Source organism: Jaculus jaculus, chromosome X, assembly GCF_020740685.1.
Source record: "Jaculus jaculus isolate mJacJac1 chromosome X, mJacJac1.mat.Y.cur, whole genome shotgun sequence".
Taxonomy (NCBI): Eukaryota; Metazoa; Chordata; class Mammalia; order Rodentia; family Dipodidae; genus Jaculus; species Jaculus jaculus.
In genome coordinates, this window is record NC_059125.1 from 138,382,431 (window position 1) to 138,405,844 (window position 23,414).

At 35.4% G+C, this 23,414-nt stretch overlaps 1 protein-coding gene across 6 annotated transcripts in view; it reads right to left on the minus strand.

The window, feature by feature from the left end:
- Atp11c (ATPase phospholipid transporting 11C) overlaps positions 1-23,414 on the minus strand; it is a 219,714-nt gene that overhangs the window by 89,922 nt on the left and 106,378 nt on the right. For all 6 annotated transcript variants that reach the window (XM_045140441.1, XM_045140444.1, XM_045140442.1 and 3 more), the window contains 5 exons: positions 16,608-16,697; positions 13,843-13,923; positions 11,960-12,067; positions 3,551-3,679; positions 1,534-1,637 (listed from right to left, as the gene is read on the minus strand). In XM_045140441.1, coding sequence (XP_044996376.1) covers positions 1,534-1,637; positions 3,551-3,679; positions 11,960-12,067; positions 13,843-13,923; positions 16,608-16,697 — 512 coding nt within the window. The remainder of the gene's footprint in view (positions 1-1,533; positions 1,638-3,550; positions 3,680-11,959; positions 12,068-13,842; positions 13,924-16,607; positions 16,698-23,414) is intronic.

A 23,414-nucleotide genomic window follows, 5' to 3' on the forward strand; every position in this document is an offset into this window, starting at 1 on the left:
GTGCTGCTGATGCCAGCCCTGTCTTTTTCACCATAGCATTAGATATACTAACATTGAAGACTTGATTATCACCATAGAAATGTCTAGCTTATGTCTTGCAGTGATATCAATACAAGTTTGACTTAATATGGTTGGAGATATGGTAACCTACATTTTTTTTTTAAAAATAGGGTAAAAATGGCTAACCACTCCTTAATAAGACTGTTATATTCATTTTGTAATTTTCAATATAAACTGTTTTCACAGATTTTTTTTTACTGTAATACATTATGAAATATCCTCATATACAACCAGTGAAGGTTTACTCATTCATTTATTATATTTACATTTATTACATATCCATCCATTACATTATCCTTATACATATGTACTGTACAGTACTGATACAAAAGATATATTAGAAAGCAAATAATGCAGATAAATCACAAGTGATTGCTATTAAAGTGGCCAAAGTATCCTGTAGCCAAATTGCAGCAGATTCAATCTGGTCTTGAGAAATTAGGGAAAGCCTTGTTTTCCTTAAAATTCTCCTTTACATTTAGGGCCACTGAAAATTCTGGGAATTTCTCTATAGATATGTAAGTATATGAGCTTTACCTATAGATTATATCTAACTCAGGCAGAATAAACTATTACTTTTCTTAGTAATCTTAGCATTAAATTTATCACCTTTGCTCACTGTGAGCATCTTGAAGACAGAGAAAGCCTTTTATGTTTGTAGACCTAGATCTTAGTATCAAGGTGAAGTGATTGAGGAATCTAAAAAATGAAGGAAGTGGGGACAATGTACTCAGAGTAGGGTATTTTCTACTGTTTGGGTTGCCTAGGAAGTAGATGCCACAGGTAACAGTGGATCAACATAAAATTAAATGGACCATATGAGGATCATAACTTACTATATATTCATCACTATCATTCTCTAATAAACCAAATTAACCAGTGTTAAAGTCAAATGCCAAATTTCAACATCTTGTAATGAAGGATAATCAGCAAAACTATAAAAAGCAGCCTAAGTATTATAAAACAGAAGGGAAATTACACCATTTTACCAGTCCTTCAACTGACCTTTTTACTGTGGACAAGAAACAGCTTATTTGCAATCCTACTCATCATGATCATTGTAAGGAAGGATAGGATGGCTGCTAATTTCATTGTCCATATGCTCTTCTGTCTTTAGTGTTAGATGACATATAAGGGTTTATTTTTGTTTTAATTAACTCTGGGTACTCGATTAGGCTAATACATGAGGGTAATGGGCTAACAAAATTGTTTTAAAAAATGATAGATATATTTACAAGTAACAAACATGGAAAAAAAAAAAAGAATCAAACACTGCCTGGGCCCACAATGATTTATCTTAGGCGGGTAGTAAAAAAGGTTGATTTGACTCATTTCCTTGCTAGAAGAAATAGCTCATAAAAAACATACATGAGAGTAGGGTGGTAAATAGTGGTTGTTCATTTGTAATATTAGTGCCAAAAAAACAGAAGTGGAGACAAACATATAACTATAAAGTCAAGCCAGGTGACTTACTTGTAGAGGTCAGGTTGAGGCTGTTCACATTCAATTGCTGCTCGCAAGCTATCAATGGATTCAGCTGTACACAATTCAGTGGTATCCCTTACTGCATAGTGTGTCTATATTAAAGCAGAAGAAAAAGCAAATATGAAAATAGTGTTTCTTTCCATAATATATAGCCAACTGATCCTGGAAATATAGTATGTTTTACTAAGAGGCTTCATAAGAATATTACAAATACTGATTCACATTTCCCACCAAATAAGATGTGTGGTACAATTTGTGAAATGTATCACAAATACCTGGAAAGGTAAGCCTGCTGCAAAGGGATTTTAAATATAAAACAGAAGAAAACTAAAAAACTAAAACTAAAACTAAAAACTCTTCTTGATACTAATAGTTAAGTATATTCTATTTGTAGCATGCATATAATTAACTTAACCCACGCCAGATAATTTAATATACTTAAGATTTTCTCTTATTTATAGAACCAAGACTTGAAAGCAATTAATAGCCCCATTACACAAATAGCTCACTCTTGAAAATTCTCGAAATGGCTACATTTAGTGGAAGGGAAGGGAGATAATGTCTTATGAGCTTCTACTTTTGGGTATTGTGCATTTGATTCATTCAAACTCAAGATAAGCTACATAGTCTTTGGGGAATATTAGGGACCTATGTGCACTATATTTAAAACTACTGCATGATTTTGAAAACAACTGTACTGTTAGCTGACTTAGCAGATCAACTTAAGCTAAAGAAAGAATACTACTTGAAAATTTTCTTCCTCTACATATTGTTTTCAGTATTAGGGAATCTTTTGATTGATTTTTCAATTTTATTATGATATTTCCTAAATTATGAATGGTTTTGAACAGTCAAGATGCCACCAATTCATTGCAATGGGCATGAAATACAGAATCTGTCATCTAACAAGTAAAACTCCTTTTCCCATACTGAATCCTAGTCTATAACCAGTCAACACAAATAGAGGAGTCCTACAAGGATATACTCAGAACTATATTATATTAGTATGGCTATTTTAAAAATACTTATTTGGTATGCATACACATGCGTGTGTGCAAATCAGAAGACAACTTTCTGGTTGGTCCTCATCTTCTTTTTGAGGTAGTATTTCATTCACTACTCCATTTGCAAGCTTCTGGGAATGTCTCATCCTCCCTTCTTACTCTAGTCACACTGGGATTATAGAACCCTGCTGCAGCTTCTAACTTTTATAAGGAGTCAGGAGATATAAACTCAGGGATTCAGAGTTGTACAGCAAGACTTTTATCCACTGAGCCATTATTTCTAGCCTTAATATTGCTCTTTAAAGACAGCATAAGAGAGGACAAATTGTTATGTCCTGTACAGCTCTGGATAATAAGCAAGAACTGACTGTGTCAGAAACTGCCAGGCAAGTTACTCCTTTTGATGAAGTTTAATTTAGCACACTTAAAATTATTCTTAGTAGTAATGCAAACATTTGCCAACCTACCAACACAGTTATACGAAAAGGCAATCCAATTAACTCCAGGATAGAACTAGGAATACTATTTCTTTAAAGAAAATATATCACTTTTAGGACAAAAGTCAATCAACTGTAAAATTACAATATGTGGTGCTATTTTTGTAGTTATACATTTTCAGCCCAGAACTACTCACTATCATTTTTAAAAGCCTAGGGTGGGTAATGTATCTCAGTGGTGAGGTTTCCTTATATGCAGAAACCCTAAATTCAACCTCAGTACAACAACAACAACAACAACAAAAACCAAACTCAAACCAACGGGTTATGTCAATATTAAACTTACATAGTACTATAAAAACTGTGGTGGCTTTTACTTAGGGCATGGTTCTCCCCTATCCAACACAACCCTATTAGAAGTTAAAAGATAATTAAGTAAAAGCTATATTCAAATACAAAATGTACCTCAATAGGAACAATGAGGTAGATTAAGTAGTGTTGGGAAATAGTAGTCTGATTAACAATTCTGAGCTCAAAATGGTTATGTCAGGTTTAATCTCTTACCTTGCAATTGGATTCCCCATCAAGACTGGCTGTAGTGACATAACAGATTCCATCAGTGGTGCAGGATGATAGAAGAATAAGATCACAGGGAAAGGTTTCATCTGCCTGCACTTCTACTACATCACCAACCTAAAATGGACAGTGTATACATATAATTTTTATTTACGAGAAAGGGAAAAGGGAGAGAGAATGGGCATACAAGGCCACTGCAATCAAACTACAGATACATGTGCTAACATGTGAATCTGGCTTAAGTGAGTACTGGGGAATTGAATCTGAGTCCTTATGCTTCACAGGTTAGCTCCTGAACTGGTAAGCATCTGTTCAGCCCAGTAGTACATAAATATAAATTTCAAACAAAAAGCATTCAGTACACCTCACTCTAAAGCTAAAACTTTAGAAACTGACATCTTCCAGCTCTAGGGCTTTCAAGGTATCTTAGCATCATAAACCACATGAAAAGAGATGAAAGAATATTAATTACTAAACATTCAGAATCTTCTGTAAGGTCACAAGGTCTTAGGATGCTGAGTTATTTTAGCACTTACCTTTACCCCTAATTAACTAGTTGAAATCAATCTGCTGATACTCCTAGCACTATTGTGTGATAAGATAATTATTATTATCATTTCATGAACGAATTAATAAAATCTACACTTTTCAAGTTAGGCACTTTACAATCACTTAGCAGTTATACTCCCACTTTGCACCACACATATTTCAACATATTTGGTATGTCATGTAATAACAGTTCTAATTGTTATGTACTTTCTTTAGGGATCAGAAAACCATAACTAATTAGAAGGATCCATTTTTCCCATAATTTTTGAATTTTTTTTTTCTACAGGTCATATTTCCAAGATTCATTTATCAGAAGAATCAACTAATATAGTAGTAAGAAACAATGTCATCACAAGTGCAAGCTGAAGAAAATTTTAAGAAATCCTGAATAATATAATAATGCAGAGAATAATTTCTAAGTTAAAGCATGATTATTTTGTGTGCTTGTATGGATCCATGTGTGTAAGTAGGTGTACATGTGGAGGCCAGAGGATGTTGCCTTCGGTCACCATCTACTTTTTGTGGGACAAGGTCTCTCATTGGCCTGGTGCTTATCAAGTAGGCTAGACTAGGTGGCCAGTGAATGCCAGGAATTTGCTTGCCTCTGCTCTGCTTCCCCAGTGCTGAGATTACAGGGAAACACTGCCACTGCCTTTTCTTTTTAATCAGGTTCTGGGGATCAAAGACAGGTCTTTAGATTAACATGACAAGTACTTTACCAACTGAGTTGCCTCTGCAGCCCCACTGTGGACTTTTAAAACCTGAGTTCTGAGCTGGAAAGATGCATAAATGGTTAAGGTGTTTGCCTGTGAAACCTAAGGACCTAGGTTCAATTCCCTAGTACCCATGTAGGCCAGATGGACGTGGTGGCACGTGCATCTGAAGCTCATTTGCAGTGGATGAGGCTCTGGTGCACCCATTCCCTTTCCAGATCTGCCTCTCTCCACCCCCTCTCACTCTCAAAATAAGGAAATAAATAAATAAAATATTTGACAAAACCCTGAGTCTATGCCCCCTTCACCTCTGCTACTAAACTATGCATAAATTTGGGTAAATGTCTTGTAGCCAAATTGAAGGATTGATGTGAACATGAAATGATAATATACATAAAAAATTAAGCATAATTATGTGGTGGGAGACAGTGAGAGTCAAAAGATTTCTGACCTTTTGGAGAATTCCCTGGTTAAAATCTACTATATCTCCAGACCTTCTCTGTTCACTCTATAAGCTGGAGATTAGCTCTTCTAGTGCATCCTTTCCAAATGGGTCTTAGGTCACAGCCCCCACCAGCCTGCTCAAGTCCCTCATGATCATCATCCACCTAATCACAGCTACCTGCAACATGGCTACCCTGGATGTGGCAGATCATGCCAAAAAATTACGCTCTCCAGTCCCCAGCTGCCCACCTGGCCTGGGTGTCTCTATGTTACGTGGCTTCTCTCCCCTCCTAGGAAGACCCAGTCTCATGTGTTCTTCATGTATTCTCCAACCTCTTGTTATGGGGGGGGTCTGCACCTGACATTAATGTTGTCATGATCTATAATCCTGAGGACTGTGTATCATATCTGTGACCCCAAGGGCTTGGTACCACAAATCAGAAAGTATGCTCAGGAGACCCCACCCATGCAGCTGGTGCTCTAGGAACATGTCTAAGGACTGGGTATTACCACAAACCTTTTGAGCCCAGCTTTGGGGATATGACCTGACCTGAGATTTTAGGGACACATGAGTGGGGGAACTGGTGTAGGAATCCAGTTTCCCAAAAGGCATGGTCATCAGACTGCTGTCATGGTCAGAATAAACCAGAGGCACCAGGCCTGGTAGAGAAATGTGGTAGTCTCCACCATTCTGATACCATTGGCTCTGGAACCCTCAATAATAAAAAGGGAAATTTTCACTCATTTTGGACTAAAGTTTCCTTTGAGACATTCTTGGATATGGGCCTGGAGTTGAGGGGAGCTGGGAAAAAAGTACTATCAGGATGTCTTTCTCACAAAAGCTTCCTGATTTCTCCTGATCATTCCACAGCAACCTGAGAGAGGCTCTGCTTGCTATGCTCATCTTCTCTGCCAATTAGTTTACGTCCTTGACTGGCCACCTTAATTTGTACCGTTGATATTTTTTGTCCCCCAGTAGAATGTAGAAACTCCGTGAGTACAGACTTTTTAAATTCCTTTCTTTTCATAGAACAGAAAGTAGCCTGGCATCTAATAGCTGCTTAATAAATATTCCTGAAAAGAAAAATACATGGAACATATCCTTCTGATGGGAGTTTATAATATTAATTGTCAATGCAATAAAACTATTGTATTTCAAACTTATGAATACTCAAAAATATTTTTTGGCAAAGATATTAGACATTCTCCAAGGGGAGCTTTCCAAAATTTTTCATGGACTGGTATACATAGAAAATAACTCTATTTCAAAAACCTGGGAAAATAATCTATAAGAGGCCTCTAAATAAGTTTATGCCCATATATTAATGCTACTCTTACATTTGTTTACAGAAGTTTCTCTTTTCAGATAGTGTTGGATGCTGGGCATGGTGGCACATGCCTTTAATCCCAGTACTTGGGAGGCAGAGGTAGGAAGATTGCCGAGAGTTCTAGGGCACGCTGAGACTACATAGTGAATTTCACGTAAGCCTGAGTTAGAGTGAGACCTTACCTCAAAAAAAAAAAAAAAAAAAAAAAAGCATACAACAGATAGTGTTGGTGACTACTGAGGAAACTCAAAACTTGTCAAAATGCTGAGAAGATGTGACAGTAGAATATCTTGCACTGAGAGACATCTCTACACCCACCAAGGTTCAGGGACCATTGCAGAAGTGGCAGAGGAAGGATGGGAGGAATGCTTTGCAATGCTGTTTACAGACACAAAGTGGCTGTTTCACACATGACCTTATAGTGGCTGATGCGACCTACATGAGACCTGTATAATATGGGGACAAAAAAAATGACATCAAAATAGAGAAGGAGAGTAGTTAGAAAGAAGGGATTCAGAAGAGGGGAAATGGGAGAGAAGACAAAAGAAGGAGGAAGATTGGGATTATGACCTGGTACATTGTGTATATGTATGGAGATGTCAACAACAAACTTTAAAAAATAAGAGATCAATCAATACCCCCCAATCACTAATGAATTATAGTCATACAAAATAATGTCATTTTACTCCATCAGAGGACAGGGCACACAAGAGAGGTGGCTGCTGATGGCAAAGGACAAGCCACATTAAGAAGAAGTCAACATCTGTTATAGAAACCTGGGTACACTGGCTATGAATTATCACCTAGCACATGGAAAATTTGTCTTTCATTTGCAGTATGATTTGGCAGATTGGCAGATTAAGATGTGGATTTTAAGATCTACTAAAGAAAAATTTTTCTTTCTTTGCCAATTTTAATTAGTAGCTTATCAACAACATTAATAATTATAATTAAACTGATTTATAAATACTATTTTATGTATTGGATGATTTCTCCCTCACTTAAATAACCACTTATGTTGCCCATGATAAAGCCAGACATAAATACTTAAATATGAGTACATGTTAAAGAAAGAAACAGTCATTAGCAATCAGAAGACAAGTCTTACTAAAAACCCTATGAAGAACATTTATTCAATATGAATTATAAAGGTCTTTGAATGTGCCATGTAAGTCAAAGCTGGAGATTTGAGCAAAGACCAGATCATAAAGGCTGGGATAGTCAAACTAAAGGATCTGACTTCCTCCTGAAGGCAAAGAAGAAAGCACAGGGAATAAAACAGCACTCACACAATCAACTTTGGAGTTCTGCTTCCATTTCATTCTAAGTGCGACAAGTAGCTAGACGTGATGGTACACATCTTTAATCTCAGAACACTGGCGGATGAGGCAGGGAAGGAGAAGTGCAAACTCAAAGCTAATCTAACCTACACAGTAAGACTTTCTTTCAAAGAAATGCTAGAACTCAAAAAATACCACAAAACTCCAAAACAAAACCTACAAGAGATCATTATCTGGCATCACAAATAAACCAATAATTATACAAGATAATATTTATGATTTAGTCCACCAGAGGGCTGAATCTGTAAGGCAGAAGAAATGATTTGTTTTACAACTAAGAGAGGACAGGAGTAAAAGTAACTATTATAAAAACGTAAGAAAACCACCAGACTTTATCAGTACTAGGTAAAGAATTTAGGTCCTCATGCATGTTAGGTAAGTGCTATACCACTAAACTATATTCCCAGAACTTTCTTTTTTAAATTACATTTTGAAACAGGACCTATTAAGTTAGCAAGCTGGTCTTGTACTTGCTCTGTCACCCAGAGGATTGAATTTATACTTCTCCAGCATTATCCTCTTGAGTAGCTGGGATTACAGGCCTGCACCATCAGAATAAGCGAGAATTAGAAAATTATTAAAGGTGTTCTTAAAGTTAAGGAGACCATACCTACTCTTCATAATCAGCTCTCTTCCACTGGCTTCCACTGGGGCTCATAAGAAAGCATGAGGGCTGGAGACAAATAAAATAACCCTCCATCAACTGGTATAGCTATCTAAAGAGTGATTAACTGCACACTTTTAATCCCAGCACTTGGGAGGCAGAGGTAGAAGAATCACCATGAGTTCCAGGCCACCCTGAGACTACCTAGTGAATCCCAGATCAGTCTGAGCTAGAGACCCTACCTCGAAAACCCCAAAAAACAACAACAACAACAAGAAAACAGTGATTAACTGTTATATAGAGAGGGGCACAAGGCATACCAGCATCCTTCCCCCATAGGAAGCCATCTATACCTAGAAGAATTCCAAGAAGCCTTTCCTAATATAGTTGGGTAAACACTACTATTACTAGAGGAGATGTAGTAAACTGATGCATGGGATGGTTGGTATAGCAAAATAATTTATACCAGGGACATGGCTGTAGTGGGAGAGAAGACTAGAATACTGAGAAAGACCCATCCTAAGGCTCAGTTGCATACAGCTTGCCTAATATTGAGATTGGTACAGGAGAACTAATAAACCATTCTGTTCCTACAAAAGCTTCACACTGAATTGCAAATAAGAAATACAAATATACTAGTGACAGAAAAGAAGTGGGATAGACAGAGGCACTCACTGTGGCTTAGAAATCAAGAATATATTAAAAACTGGATGGTAGAACAGTAACTCTGGGGAAAGAAGCAACACTATAGTACACCAGGTCACTCACAAAGCTCAAGTTAACTGCGACTATCCTTTCAAACAATTATAAGTCCAGAAGTGTGCTAAAAATATCAGTAATAAAAACAAACAAACAAAAAGTAAAGCCAGCCCAACTCCTGACTAGATTAACTCAACCCCAAATACTAAAACCTTACAGGAAAGAAAGCAGGCTCATCTCAGTACATACACACTACTGACCTCAGTATGAAGGAATTAAATCAAAAACGTGAAAACTGCCGGATATAGTGGTGCACGCCTTCAGTCCCAGCACTTGGGAGGCAGAAGTAGGAGGATTGCCATGAGTTTAAAACCAACGTGAAACTACATTGTGAATTCCAGGCCAGCCTGGGCTAGAGCGAGACCCTACCTTGAAAAACCAAAAAAAAAAAAAAACAAAAAAAAAAAAAACCGTGAAAACTTCCATCCACATAAAAATTCTGGGAAAGGAAAAAGTATGGAGATTGTAAAAGTATTAGTGGATTCAGAGATAAGAAGAAATGAATAAAGAAAAAACCACAGAAGAGGTTTAAGGTAGTGGAACTATCCTACATGATACTACATTGTTAAATATATGCTACATATTTGTTAAAACTCACAGCATAGATATCACTAAGAATGAAAGCTGATGCTTACCTAGACTTTGAAGGAAAAAAATTTGTTAAGGGAGGTTTACTAATTGTAAAATAGGGAAAGTTAATAATAGGAGAGTATGGGGGTTGAATGTAAAAATGTCCCTATAGCCTCAAGTAAGTGCATGGGATTAGGCCCTAGATGACTGTGCTTTACGAGATATGTTATTAGTGGTGGGCCTTGAGGTTTATTAGTCAAGCCACACTGGGTGTTCATAAGATTTCACTCTTGCAGTTTCCTCCTTGCCAAAGTGACAAGATGTGACACCTTAACTGTCTGCTTATATCATATTTTCCCCACTATGAAGCTTCTCTTCAAAACCTTTTTATGCAGCAATAATCCCACTCCTTCCATAAAATGTTTCTGGTTCAGTGTTTTTTTTTTTTTACAATGCAATCTTTTTTTTTTTTTTAAATTTAATTTATTAGTTTTCTTTTCAGTAAATACAGGCAGTTTGGTACCATTATTTAGGCTCATCTGTGATCTACCCCCTCCCATTAGACCCTCCTTGTTATTGAAAATGGGTCGTGCATTGTGGAGTTAGCCCCCAGTTATTAGTATGTTTGTTTTTTAACAACAAGATAACTGCTACAAGCAATACTTTGGGTTAAATTTCAGTATAAACCTAAAACTATTCTAAAATAATTTATTAATTTTTAAAAAATTTTTTGGTTTATTTTTATTTATTTATTTGAGAGCGACAAACAGAGAAAGAGGCAGAGAGAGAGAGAGAGAGAGAGAATGGGCACACCAGGGTTTCCAGCCACTGCAGACGAATTCCAGATGCGTGTGCCCCCTTGTGCACCTGGCTAACATGGGTCCTGGGGAATCAAGCCTTCAACCAGGGTTCTTAGGCTTCACAGGCAAGTGCTTAACCACTAAGCCATCTCTCCAGCCCAAATTGTTAAATTTAAAATCCTACTAGGAAACAACAGTTTGATATAGATAAGTCTAAAATATTATTTAGCAAGGGTCAATGGGTAATGCTAAATAATGATTAATTTGAATAAAAATTGAATTTCCCAAGATCTCTGAGAAAAAATATCAGCATAGAACTCTTATATATCTCAGTAGGACTATGAATAATGAAGCTACTATGGAAAACCATTTGGTATTTACAGAATTATCGTAAGATTTAACAACTCTTCACAAAGGGATATACTCCAAGGAATTGAAACTGGATATTCAAACAAAAGCTTGCACTTAGATGGTCATGACTGAAACACCCATAGCAGCCCCAAATTAGGAACAACCTAAAAAGCTAGTAGCTAGTGAATAGATAAATAAAATGAGGTATATCCAGGGCTGGAGAGAGAGCTCAATGAGTAAGAGTACTTGCCACAAAAGCATGAGGGTGTGAGACCATCTGAGTTCATTTCCCTAACATCCATGTCAACAGCTAGGCATGATCATAACTTCAGTTCTGTGGGGAGCATAGAACAGAAAATTGTTGGGTTTCCTGAAAACAGCAACCTCTGGGATCAGTGAGAAACTCAATCTCAAGGAAACACACAGATGAGCAATAGAGGAAGACACCTGATCGTCTCCTATGGTGTCCACACAGTTTTATGGGGCACATACATATCCACATACACATGCATACACCCCCCCACAAACTGTACATACTACACATATAAATATTAAACACTATAAAATATGGGATGTTCATAGAATAGAATGTTATATGATGATCAAAACGTATGAATGCTATAATATATGAATTTTAAAAACGCATAAAAGAAGTCAGACAAAAAAAGATTATGTACTTTATGACTCTGTTCAGGTGAAATAATAAGTATATGAATTCAGAGAGGCAGATAGAAGGTTGCTGTTGCCAGGGCTTTGGTGGAAGGAATAATGTGAAATGACTGTTTCATGGACATGGGGTTTTCTTTCTGCATGATGAAAACACTCTACAGATAGCAATGATGGTTTTACAACATTGTGAATGTACTAAATGATATTGACAACTTTGAAATGTACATTTTTACCACAATAAGTAGGAGTGGATTTGAAAAAATCTATTACCTTGATTTTTTCACTTTCTTTTCTCACTCGTTTTGCATTTTCAATAATGTAAACAGTACTCTTGTTGACTTCATTGTCAGCTCTGTGTCTAAGCCAGTCTTCATATCCCTGGAAGGATAAAAAATTAAAATATGATCAAGCACAGATAATGAAGTAAAGTTGCTAATAAATTTCTATACCCTCACAAATGAGAGATGTTTACAAATATTATATTTCAAATGAGAATGCTACAGACAAAATGATATACACTTTAATAGCAAGTTTCAGGCATACTTTAAAAACACAAAAAAATACTACTGAGGTAAATAGTTGTATCATGTTGAAAAGCTTCCTCCAGTCTTTGGATATAACCTATTAAAAATACAGCCATTAGAACCTTAATTAGCTTCATCTGTGAAAAACTGAATTATTCTTGTAGTTCTATACCAACGCAATTTAATACTAATTCTTTCTAGCTTTTAAATTTGTAAAAAAAGAAATTGTTTTGAATTTTTATTATATTATAGCCTACTCACTTAATGAACATTATAATCTTCTCATGCAGAAAAAAGTAAAAGCAAGATTATTTTGTCACATAATTTAAGACGTGTAGAAATAAAAACTAAAGTTCACATATAACTGAGTTAATCAGAGAAACTATAAATTAGCATTTGGTTTGTGAAATTAAAAGTCATCAGAGAAAAAGCTAAATGGCTCTTTTTCTTTTAGGTTTATCATGTGGACTATATTTAAGCCAAAAGAACTAAAGAAGTTGGATGATCTTTTGTTTGCATGTGACCTCCTTTTAGTATACCTTTGCTTTTTTTCCTTCATTTTAATTATGTTCATTCTTTTTCAAATATCAGTTTGAAAAACTCTCTTGATCATCTTTCCTTTCCTTTTTTTCTCTTCAGGTGCCAAATCCATTCCTATGCTGTCCCTCTTTATGACAGCGCTAGGCTATCACTTCATACAGTACAATCTCTGATGCTGCGGAAGAAAGGAAAGACCTAACATGAACTAGTATTGGAAATACAATGAATCAGTAAAAGCCTTTGAAAACTATACATGCTATTCTTGGAACCAGCAATTTTATGACATTAAAGAAAATAATCCTAGTAACCAAAGGGAAAGAACATTCCAAAAGTTTTTATTTAGCAATGAAACACATGATGAAATATTCTTCCAGCTCCTGGTAGGCAAGACAGAAGACTGGATAACCCCAAAAGGAAAAATAACCATTTCCAATACTGCTAGGCAAACCTTTATTTTGAAAACTTCCAAGGGGTACTTTCAAAACGTACTTTGCAAATAATCAGATAAATAAACTGTTCCAATACATAATATTGTTAACCCACCCTTTCACTAACAATTTTCAGTTTAAATATTCAATTTCATCTGTAAACATTCAAAGACTCTAGCACACAAAATCCTCAAAAAGTACTTCAAAGACATTTACATAATAGTCCATGCATTTTTATCAGCTCTGATGAGAAACAGAGATAAACATTCACTCTATCCCATACCTCTTTTAGCAGCATCAGAGATGACAACAAAATAAAAGTATGTGTTCTTTACTCTTATTACTACAAGTAACAACAACAAAATACAATATAATGCTACATTCTTAGTCAGAAACCCCATACTAGAATAATTAGTACACAAAAAAATCACATGTTTTCCAACTGAACTGTAGCTTCTATAATACTTTCTATTATGTGCAGAAACATAAAGAAAAATAGTAAATAATGATGTGCCTTATCTTAACAGGCAGTGAGGATGTAAATATAAAGTAAATACATGAAAGAAACTGCCCATAGTATGTAAATATGAAAAGGGCATTTATCAGTAAAATTAAAAAGCAGCCTGGATTGAAAGGTACATAGTGTCAATATGAAATTTACCTGCTTTATGGCTGTAACAGTTATAACAAAAAACAGTGGAAGTCCACTGGTGACTGGGCTAGTTGGTGTGTCTACTGTGACCTATGTAAAGAAATTAAATTGAAAGTAAAATTAAAATTAGCTACCAATTCATACACAATACTTATATCTTGGAAGTATTTCAAACAGAAATAGACAAAACATATTCCAATCACAGGGTGAATGATAATTTTCATGAAAGCATAAGTAATCCACACAGAAGTTAATTTAAGAAAAATTTTCATCTTTGACTATTTACTTTATTGAAATATAACCATTCATTTACCACCTAATTGTTGAACAGCATTCTGTGACCCTCTATGCTAGTATCAGCCAGCTTCTAGAGAGCTTGCTTAAACAAGATGAAGAAAATGCCCTGCCTTTATATAGATGGATACTTACAAGTAAAATAAAGCATTAAAACAAGTGTGCAGATAGTAAAGTCTAAGGGGTTATTAGGAGTTAACTAGATCAAAGTAGGATTTACAGGTACAGTAAATAATATATGCAAAGTTTCTATGCATAGGAGGGAGAATCACATGTGTAAGGAAATAATGGAAGCCAGTGGCCAGAGAGATTGTGGTGTGAGAAAGCTGGAGAGTGATGTAGGAGCCAGAAAAACCTGATCATTCTTTATCCCACAACAGGAAATCCTCAAAGGATTTTTCCAAGGAGAGGTCACATAAATAGAATTACATCTTGAAAAAAATATTCTTAATGCTTTATGGAAGATGGATCAGACAGGAACAAGAACGGAGGCAGGGAGTCTACTTGAGAGGCTACTGTTTTAATCCAGATGAAAGATGATGACTTGAATTAGGGTAGAAGCCACAGATGTGGAAAGGAGTACCAAATATATTCAGAAGGCAAAAACTAGAAGACTGGGAAAGAATGGGATATAAATATCAATTAAAGATGGCTTACAAGTGTCTGGCCAACATGCCTGGGTGGGTGCTGATATTCACTGAAATAAGAGATACAGAAAGAACTAGGTCTGAAGGAAGGGGATCATTACTTCCTTTTGACCTCACAATTCACTGAATCTTACCTCCAACTCCCAGCCAACCCAACTCCCTTGGCACGCAGAATTTTACATGTCTTTATGCTTTTATGTAAGCTCTTCCCTACTCCTGAGATGATGGCCTATCACTCTCTACCTGGGAAATCTCTTCTAATTCTTCAAAGATCAGTTCAGATACCATGTACTTTTTGAAGCCTTTCCAAGCTCCTGTTATGTAGGAAAAAATATCTTAGCTTCCACTATTATAACCTTAACATTTTGATCATGCTACCTGAATGTCCTTTTACTACATTAAATCAAGTGAATACCTGACTACATAGCAATAACATAAATTCCTTAAGAGTAGAATAGAAAAGAGTGAAATCTTGCTCTGTATTGTCCCCTAACTTGTGTTTCTTGCAACTACTGACTGCATGGCTCATAGTAGGTAGTTGGTATATTTTTGCTGAATTAATCTGAAATACACTGTTTAAAAATTAGAATGAATCTTACAAGCAGAATCCACTGTGGAGTTCATGTCTGTCTCTATGACTGACCATGAATCTAGAGAAGGTTCGTGTCAAATATTCCACCATTCACTATTGTAATGGGCTGTTTTGTATATTATATCCCAGAATGGTTTTAAGGAGCAGGCCTAAATTCAATGATAGTACCATTTATTGCAAACCTCAACACATAAACAAAAGCATTTAACATATACAAATCACAAATCATTTGGGCAATTTTATTTGAATTTTTCTACTTCATTTAAAAAGTGAGTTGAGGAGCTGGAGAGATGGCTTAGCAGTTAAGGTGCATGCCTGCGAAGCCTAAGGACCCCAGTTTGATTCTCTAGGTCCCACATGAGCCAGATGCACATGCGTCTTGAGTTTGTTTGCACTGGCTAGAGGCCCTGTTGTGCCCATTGTCATATTCTCTCTCAATGTCACTAATAAATACATAAAAATATAGTCCTAAAAATTAAAAAGTGAGATGAGGAAGGAAAAATACCTTTAAAGAATTAAAATTTTAGGGGATAACTATATAGTATGAGACAGTTTTTAATAGCTTATATAGTTAAATATGGAAAATGCAATCTAAAATGTCCAAAATTTAAATACAAAACAGCAAAAGGAACATATTTACTAGCCTTTAACATTTCAAGAGACTATGTAAATGAGGCACCGCAGAATTGGTGATAAAGACACTAAGTCCTAAGTTTTCAGTTAGGCTACAACTGGTATTCAACAAAGTAAAACTGTTAGTCTGAAATATTTTCAATTTTGATATATGACAATTCACTTAACGATTACACAATACATATTTTAGGATGAACAATGATATGAAATACATAAAAACATAAAAGTAAGAATGAGCTGGACGTGGGAGGCAGAGGTGGGAGCATCACTGTGAATTTGAGGCCACCCTGAGACTACATAGTGAATTTCACATCAGCCTGGGCTAGAGTGAAAATCCAAAAATAAATAAATAAATAAATAAAATAGAAAAAAAAAAGAAAGAAAAAAACCATAAAAGTAGAAATGACATAAAAATCTCAACTTTTTAAATGAAGTACAATTTTAGAAATCAATAAGTTCAAAGTTTAAACTATAAGTATTTCTACTTTAAAAAGATATAATAAGCCCTAGAATATCATTTAATAAATCACAGGGAAACTAAAGGTTAAAAAATAGGTTGAAGCAATCATATTTCTCAAAGTTGAACTGGTTGTTTATGAAAATCTTACCTGTACAAGGAAAATGATGAGAAAATAAAAATTTGCAATTCTTCTAAACTGTTCAAACAGATTCTTTGGGAGGAAATTCCAAAGTGTATACTATAAAGGAAGCAGAACAAAAAATATTTTTGGGGAAAATGTAATATTAGTCATTGTTATGGATCCATATAATCATATAAAGTGACAGTATATTCAACACTTTAAAATTCAAACAATACACATACTCTTAAGTACATAATTAGATTTTATTTTTTCTTTCAACAATCAGTTTTCTCTGAGAATTACAATGGCCATTTCGTCCCATACTTTCAGCTTTTCCAACCCAATCTAAAATATATTCTGTATTATACATTCTTATATCATCCTATAAACACTTTCTTGATAGCATTTATTAGTGTGAATGTTAAATATGTGCATATTTTATTCAGGTTTCTCCCTCAGTAGGCAATGTTTTCTACAGAATTGTATTGTTCAACTGTCTTCTACACTATTCCCCTACCCCTGAAACAATCTAGCACAATTCCTAGAAGTTAGACAGAAGTTACTTGGATGAATGAATGGAATTTAGATCACTGTCATACATAAAACTTTGTCTCTACTAGCATGATCTTCATGACAGCTGAGAGCGTGTATGCACAATATATACTTCTTAATTAAGCTTAAGGACATAGCCATTTAAAAATCACTGGAAGCCACACATGCATATAGTACACACACATTACATCATACACCACACAATACATACTCTACACACACACAACAATCACTGGTGGGAGAGTTCCCAGCGGAATGGTGACAAGGATGAGGGAAAAGAGGGTATCAACACATGATGTATTCATACAAAATATGTTGTTAATAACAACAATAATAAAATAAATAAAAATTTATTAGAAGTGAGATTTTCTAAAAATCTTAATAAAGACCAAGAACTAGAAAGAAATGATTCTTAAGGTAACTTTACACTTGCAAAGTCTCCATTCAGTCATCTGCATATCATGAGAGTATGCATAATAGAGTTTTAAAAAAAAACTAAGGTACAGAGCATGATGGAATTTATTACTAACCCCTCCTTTTTTTTTTTTTTTTTTTGAGGTTGGGTCTTACTGTAGCCTAGGCTGGACTCAAACTCAAAGCAATCATTACTAGCTCAGCATCCCAATTGCTGGGACTACAAGCTTACACTACCACACCTGACTTAACCTCTCTTGCTTTTTGTAAAATTTTTTTGTTCATTTTTATTTATTTATTTGAGAGTGACAGAGAGAGAAAGAGGTAGATAGATAGAGAGAGAAAGAGAGAGAGAAAGGGCGTGCCAGGGCTTCCAGCCACTGTAAACGAACTCCAGACGCGTGCGCCCCCTTGTGCATCTGGCTAACGTGGGTCCTGGAGAATGGAGCCTTGAACTGGGGTTCTTAGGCTTCACAGGCAAGCACTTAACTGCTAAGCCATCTCTCCAGCCCTAACCTCTCTTTCTTAAAAGTATTAGGGGCTCTCTCAAAGTTTATAGAATATTGGGAGAAGGAAGATAAATTGAGATAAATATCAGCTACAGTACAACCAATAACTAACTTAGAATATTCTTCTGATGTACAAAGAGTACCTGCTTCAGGAAGGATCATTCAAAAGCAAATACAAAACTAAACATAAATATGTATTATTTTAGAGAAAAAGACTTCACATTTTTCAAGATATTGACAATGTGGCTTATGATAAAACACTATAATAACTCAAACCATGAATCCAGTCACTTTGTCAACATAAGTTAAAACTAGTACTTTATAGTCCCAATTACTTAGGGTCAATTTTCTATAAAGAAAAATTAAAAAGCTATACCCCAATAATTTACTAACAATTGAACTTCTGGAGTGATGTTCTCAAACATTTTTCTAAATTGAATCAATGAGTGTTGAGGTCAGGTAAGAGTCCTCTGTAAGGGGTAACATTAACACATCTAAAGAACTTTTTGTTGTGTCTTGTCCATGTTAATCTACTACTCTTGTTTTGTGGTCCTACGGATCAAACCAGATACTGAGATACACTCCTAGCTCCATTTCTATTTTAGCTTACCAAATTAAATTTCCTTGAAAAATTTTGATATTCCCTCTATAGGAAAATATTATTGGGTATATGACCTCTTCTTTCCTTCATCAGGGCATGAGTTAAATTCCCTTACCACCAGTACCATGGTGTTTGGTATAAGAAACATGAGAATTTTTGTTTACTTGCTTGTAAATTCTGAATCAGCCCAGAACTCTAGTTCTACTGTTATGTGAGGCTGTAATCGAAGTGGGCCTTAAATTCCTACTTTCATCTCATGATTGCTTGGGTTACAGGGATGAGCTGCCATGCCCAACTACACCAAGACTTTAAAAATCAAATCATTCTGATTAGGCTTTGTTAGTTGGCCATTTACACCACTGGTTTACCAAATACACACACACACACACACACACACACACACACACAATCATATCCTTTTATATACTACAAACGTATTTTAATGGAGATCAAGTTTTTCTGCCCTAAGCTCTTGCTTAGAGAAGTGAGAAAATATGTTCTTTAGTACATAACTATGAACTTAAAAGTAAGATCCAATTTTAGAATATATTTGAGGGTCTGAGGAGATGGCTCAGATGTTAAAGGCACTTGCTTGTAAAGTCATCTGACCCAGGTTCAATTCCTCAGCACCCATTTAAAGCTGGATGCAAAGCAGAGCATTCACCTGTGATCCCAAGGTTCCACCTCAGTGATAGACGGAACCAGGTGAATCTGAAGCTCGTAGGCTAGCAATTCTGATACTTACTTGCAGGAGCAAGAGACCCTGTCTCAAAGAAGGTGGAGCACAAAAGTTTCCCTCTGATCTCCAGGTGTCCCATGGCATACATGTGCGCATGCACACACACACACACACGCACACTCACACACACAATTTAAAAAATTAAAAACAACAAAGAACATGTGTGAAGTGTTCTACCAAAAATAATAGCTTTGCAAGTACTTACAAGGTATTTTTTCATCAGTTTTATAGTGAATTAAATAATCAGTGCACAAATGTTGCCTCTAAATCTGATATGTTAAAAAGCTGTGTGTCACTATATTGGGTCATGACACGCAGAGACATTTCTCCTACCCATAACTGGGGGCTAACAATGCATGACCCATATACCTCAACAAGGAAGGACCAGGGGGAGGGGTAGGACATAGGTGAGCCTAACAATGGTTCTGACTTGACTGTATTCACTGAGTACAAAACTAATTAATAAAAAATTAAAATAAAATAAAAAAACTGACCAGATCAAAAGACTGAAAAAAAAAGCTGTCTCTAAAATTTATTACACAAATTAGCTGAAAACCAAAATCTTATAACTTTACCAAATATTTTTCTAAATTTATAAAGGAGGGAAGTTGAAATATCAACTTTAAGAGCCCATTATTTCATTGAAGGAGCTTAGAAGTGCTTGTTCAGCAAATGCATGTGGCCCTGAATTTGATTATGAGCACCAGAATGGAAAAGAAAACAAAAAGTAGCTATTTTTATCCAGGTACCTCAAGCTTCCCATTCAGCATTAAAAATTCTGATGTGGCAAATTAAATTTCAGATGTCTTATTCTATTGCTTCTGTATATCACAAGAAAAAGGAAAACACAGCCAGATATGGGCACATATTTATAGTCCCAGTATTTAGGAGGATGAGACTGCAGTATTGTTACAAAGAGGTCAATGCCAACTTGAGCTTCCTAACCAGTTTCAGGGTAGCTGAGCCAGACAACATAGCAAAACCCTGTCTTAAAAAACACAGTCAGGCATGGTGGCTAATCCCAGCACTCAGGAGGCAGAGGTAGGAGGATTACTGTGAGTTTGAGGTCAGCCTGAGACTACATAGTGAATTCCAGACCAACTTAGACTAGAGTGAGACCCTTACCTTAAAAAGAAAAAAAGATGGGGGGTTGGAACAAGTAAAATGAAGTAGTACTATTTAAAGTCCTTAATAAAGTTAGTAGCCAAATAAACTGCTAGAATAAACACTGACTTTTTTTAAACAACTAAAAGGAAAAAATGAAATAATTTTAAGATTAGTCATAAATTCTATCTTACTAGCTGTTGATTTTGCTAAATTACTGTATCCATTTTTTATTATCAATTCTCTTTGATGTAGGCATTAAATGCAATTTTGAGCACCACAGAAGTCTATTTTCATATTCATTATGAATGTCACAAAGAAATTTTTATTATTTAGATTGTGCACTGCTTTATTCTCGATAATTTCAAATACCATAAAAGAAGTCACTGAGCAAAACTGAATCAGAATATAGTAAACTTTAAAATCCATTGTCTGTGAGTTAGACAAAACTAAAAAAAAAGAGAGACATCTAATAAATTCTAGTAAAAGTTCTCTTTCTTTAAATGAGAAAAATTCTACTGTAAATCTAGACTTGAAACTTCAATCCCAGACAAAACTTAACTGTTGGCATACCTTCAAAATGAGTTGGTTATAGCTCACTGACTCTTACTACTCTGAAGGGCCTTCAAGATGAACCTCAGAATTTTAAAAGAAAATAACATGACAGTAATAAATTCCATGTAAGGGTGCAATCAATGCTCCCTTTGCTAAGGAAGGGAATTTCTACATTCTGTCCTGTTACAAAGTTCTAATGATTACCAAGTCCCTGCAGAGTACTTTAAAACAGTAACACCTCAAAGGATACTTTTTTTGTCTCAAGAAAGTATTTGCCTTACTAGGAGAAAAGGAGAACACTAATTTTATGTGTTTTGGCATGTTCCTGTAATCTTACCAAAAATGAATGCCAAATACAATGCTAAATGCTTTACAGAAATTATTCATTTTGTTCTCATTATCTCATGGGGAGAATATCATTAATATGCCTATTTTATAGACAGGAAAATGTAGGTACATGTTCACTGACTTCTACTACATATCTAGATTGAAGCTCTTTATCATTATATTTCATTCTATCATAATCCTTTATCATACTAAGATTATGGTATTAAAATTTATTCTCAGCAGAGTGTGGTAGTTCAAACCCAAAATCTTAGCACTCAGGGGGCTGTGGCAAGGGGGACTGTGAGTATAAGGCCATACTAGAAAGACCTTGTCTCAAAAACAATCAACAAAAGAAAATACTTCATTGTTTCCTGAAATTACTGTATCACTAACTCCTTGTGTATCACTTTTATTTTCTTTTTCTATTTTCTTCTCTATTTTTTTTTTTGAGGTAGGGTCTCACTTTAATCCAGGCTGACCTGGAACTCACTGTATGGTCAAAGCCCATCTCAAATACATGGTGATTCTCCTACCTCAATCTCCTGAATGCTGGGATTAAAGATGTGCACTACCACGCCTGGTGTGTCTTACTTTTATTAAAAAGCATATCAGTTACTCATCAGTTAATTAGAAAAACTATAACCATAATATTTATATAGGAAAAAAGAGGCATCTTACTCTATCAGTGTAGAAATGTATACATTTTATCCTGATTCTGTTTAGAAACACCATTAGAGATGCCTAATAAGCAATTTATTTTTAAACAAAAATATGCTATTACATTGTTTTAAATGATGGGAAAACAGAAGCTAGATAAAATATGGAAAATAATATATTAAATATAGAAAAATTGAGAATTAAATCTAACTACACATATATCACTACAAAGTAATTATGACTTTAATGAAAAGTAATATTTCCATGAGTGTATCATTTTCCAATCTTATATATAAACATTATGGAAAACAGAAATTCCCCATACAATATTATTTATTTCACTTTTGTTCAGAAAGAGAGAAAAACGAGGACAGTACTCCAATAGTAAAGTGAAAAGGGCTCTTTCTTCAGTCACTAGGCCTTATAAAGTGGTTCTACTCCTGGCTTTATCACTAAGTGCTTGCTTATCATGTTAGGAACTGGATTTCTCAGGGTTTAGTTTCTCCATCTGCAAGTTGAAGTGGATGACCTTTTATGACCTTTTTTTTTTTTTTTTTTTTTGGTTTTCTGAGGTAGGGTCTCACTGTAGCCCAGGCTGACCTGGAATTCACTATGGAGTCTCAGGGTGGCCTCGAACTCATGGCAATCCTCCTACCTCTGCCTCCCGAGTGCTGGGATTAAAGGTGTGCGCCACCACACCCGGCTTCTTATGACCTTTTAATTCTATGAGTGTATGATGCTGAGACAAAGGTCTACTATTGACTGTTCAGTTGGGTATCACAAGATAAGTCAAAATACCCAGCTGGGCACAAGTAGATAAACCTCTAACAGTATAAAATTTCTGCCACAGGGTATGAGATTAAATGAAAACTGACATTTTACCCAATATATCACAATGTTCTCAAGTCTAATAGATCTGCTTAGTAGGCTACTAAATCTCATATCTATATCTCTACCTCTATCTATCTATCTATCTATCTATCTATCTATCTATCTATCTATTTTGGGGCACAGTTATCACTCTAGTCCAGGTTGACCTGAAGCCCTGGGATGGACTGGAACTTACAAAAATTGCCCTACATCAGCCTCCCTTAGGGCTTGGTTTACAGCCATGAGCCACCATGCCCAGTTTCACATTAATCTTAAGCATAGTTTCTACTGTATCATTACCTAAAGGAGGATAAATGCATATTCGAAAATTAAAATGTTAAGGTAGGAAGATGACTCAGCAGTTAAAGGCACTGGCTTGCCTGGGTTTGATTCCCCAGAACTCATTAAAAGACATGTAAAGAGACCCTAGCTAGTGTGTGTGTGTGTGTTTGTGTGGGTGTGCACACACATGCATACATTTAAAAGAATAAATGTATTTTTAAAGA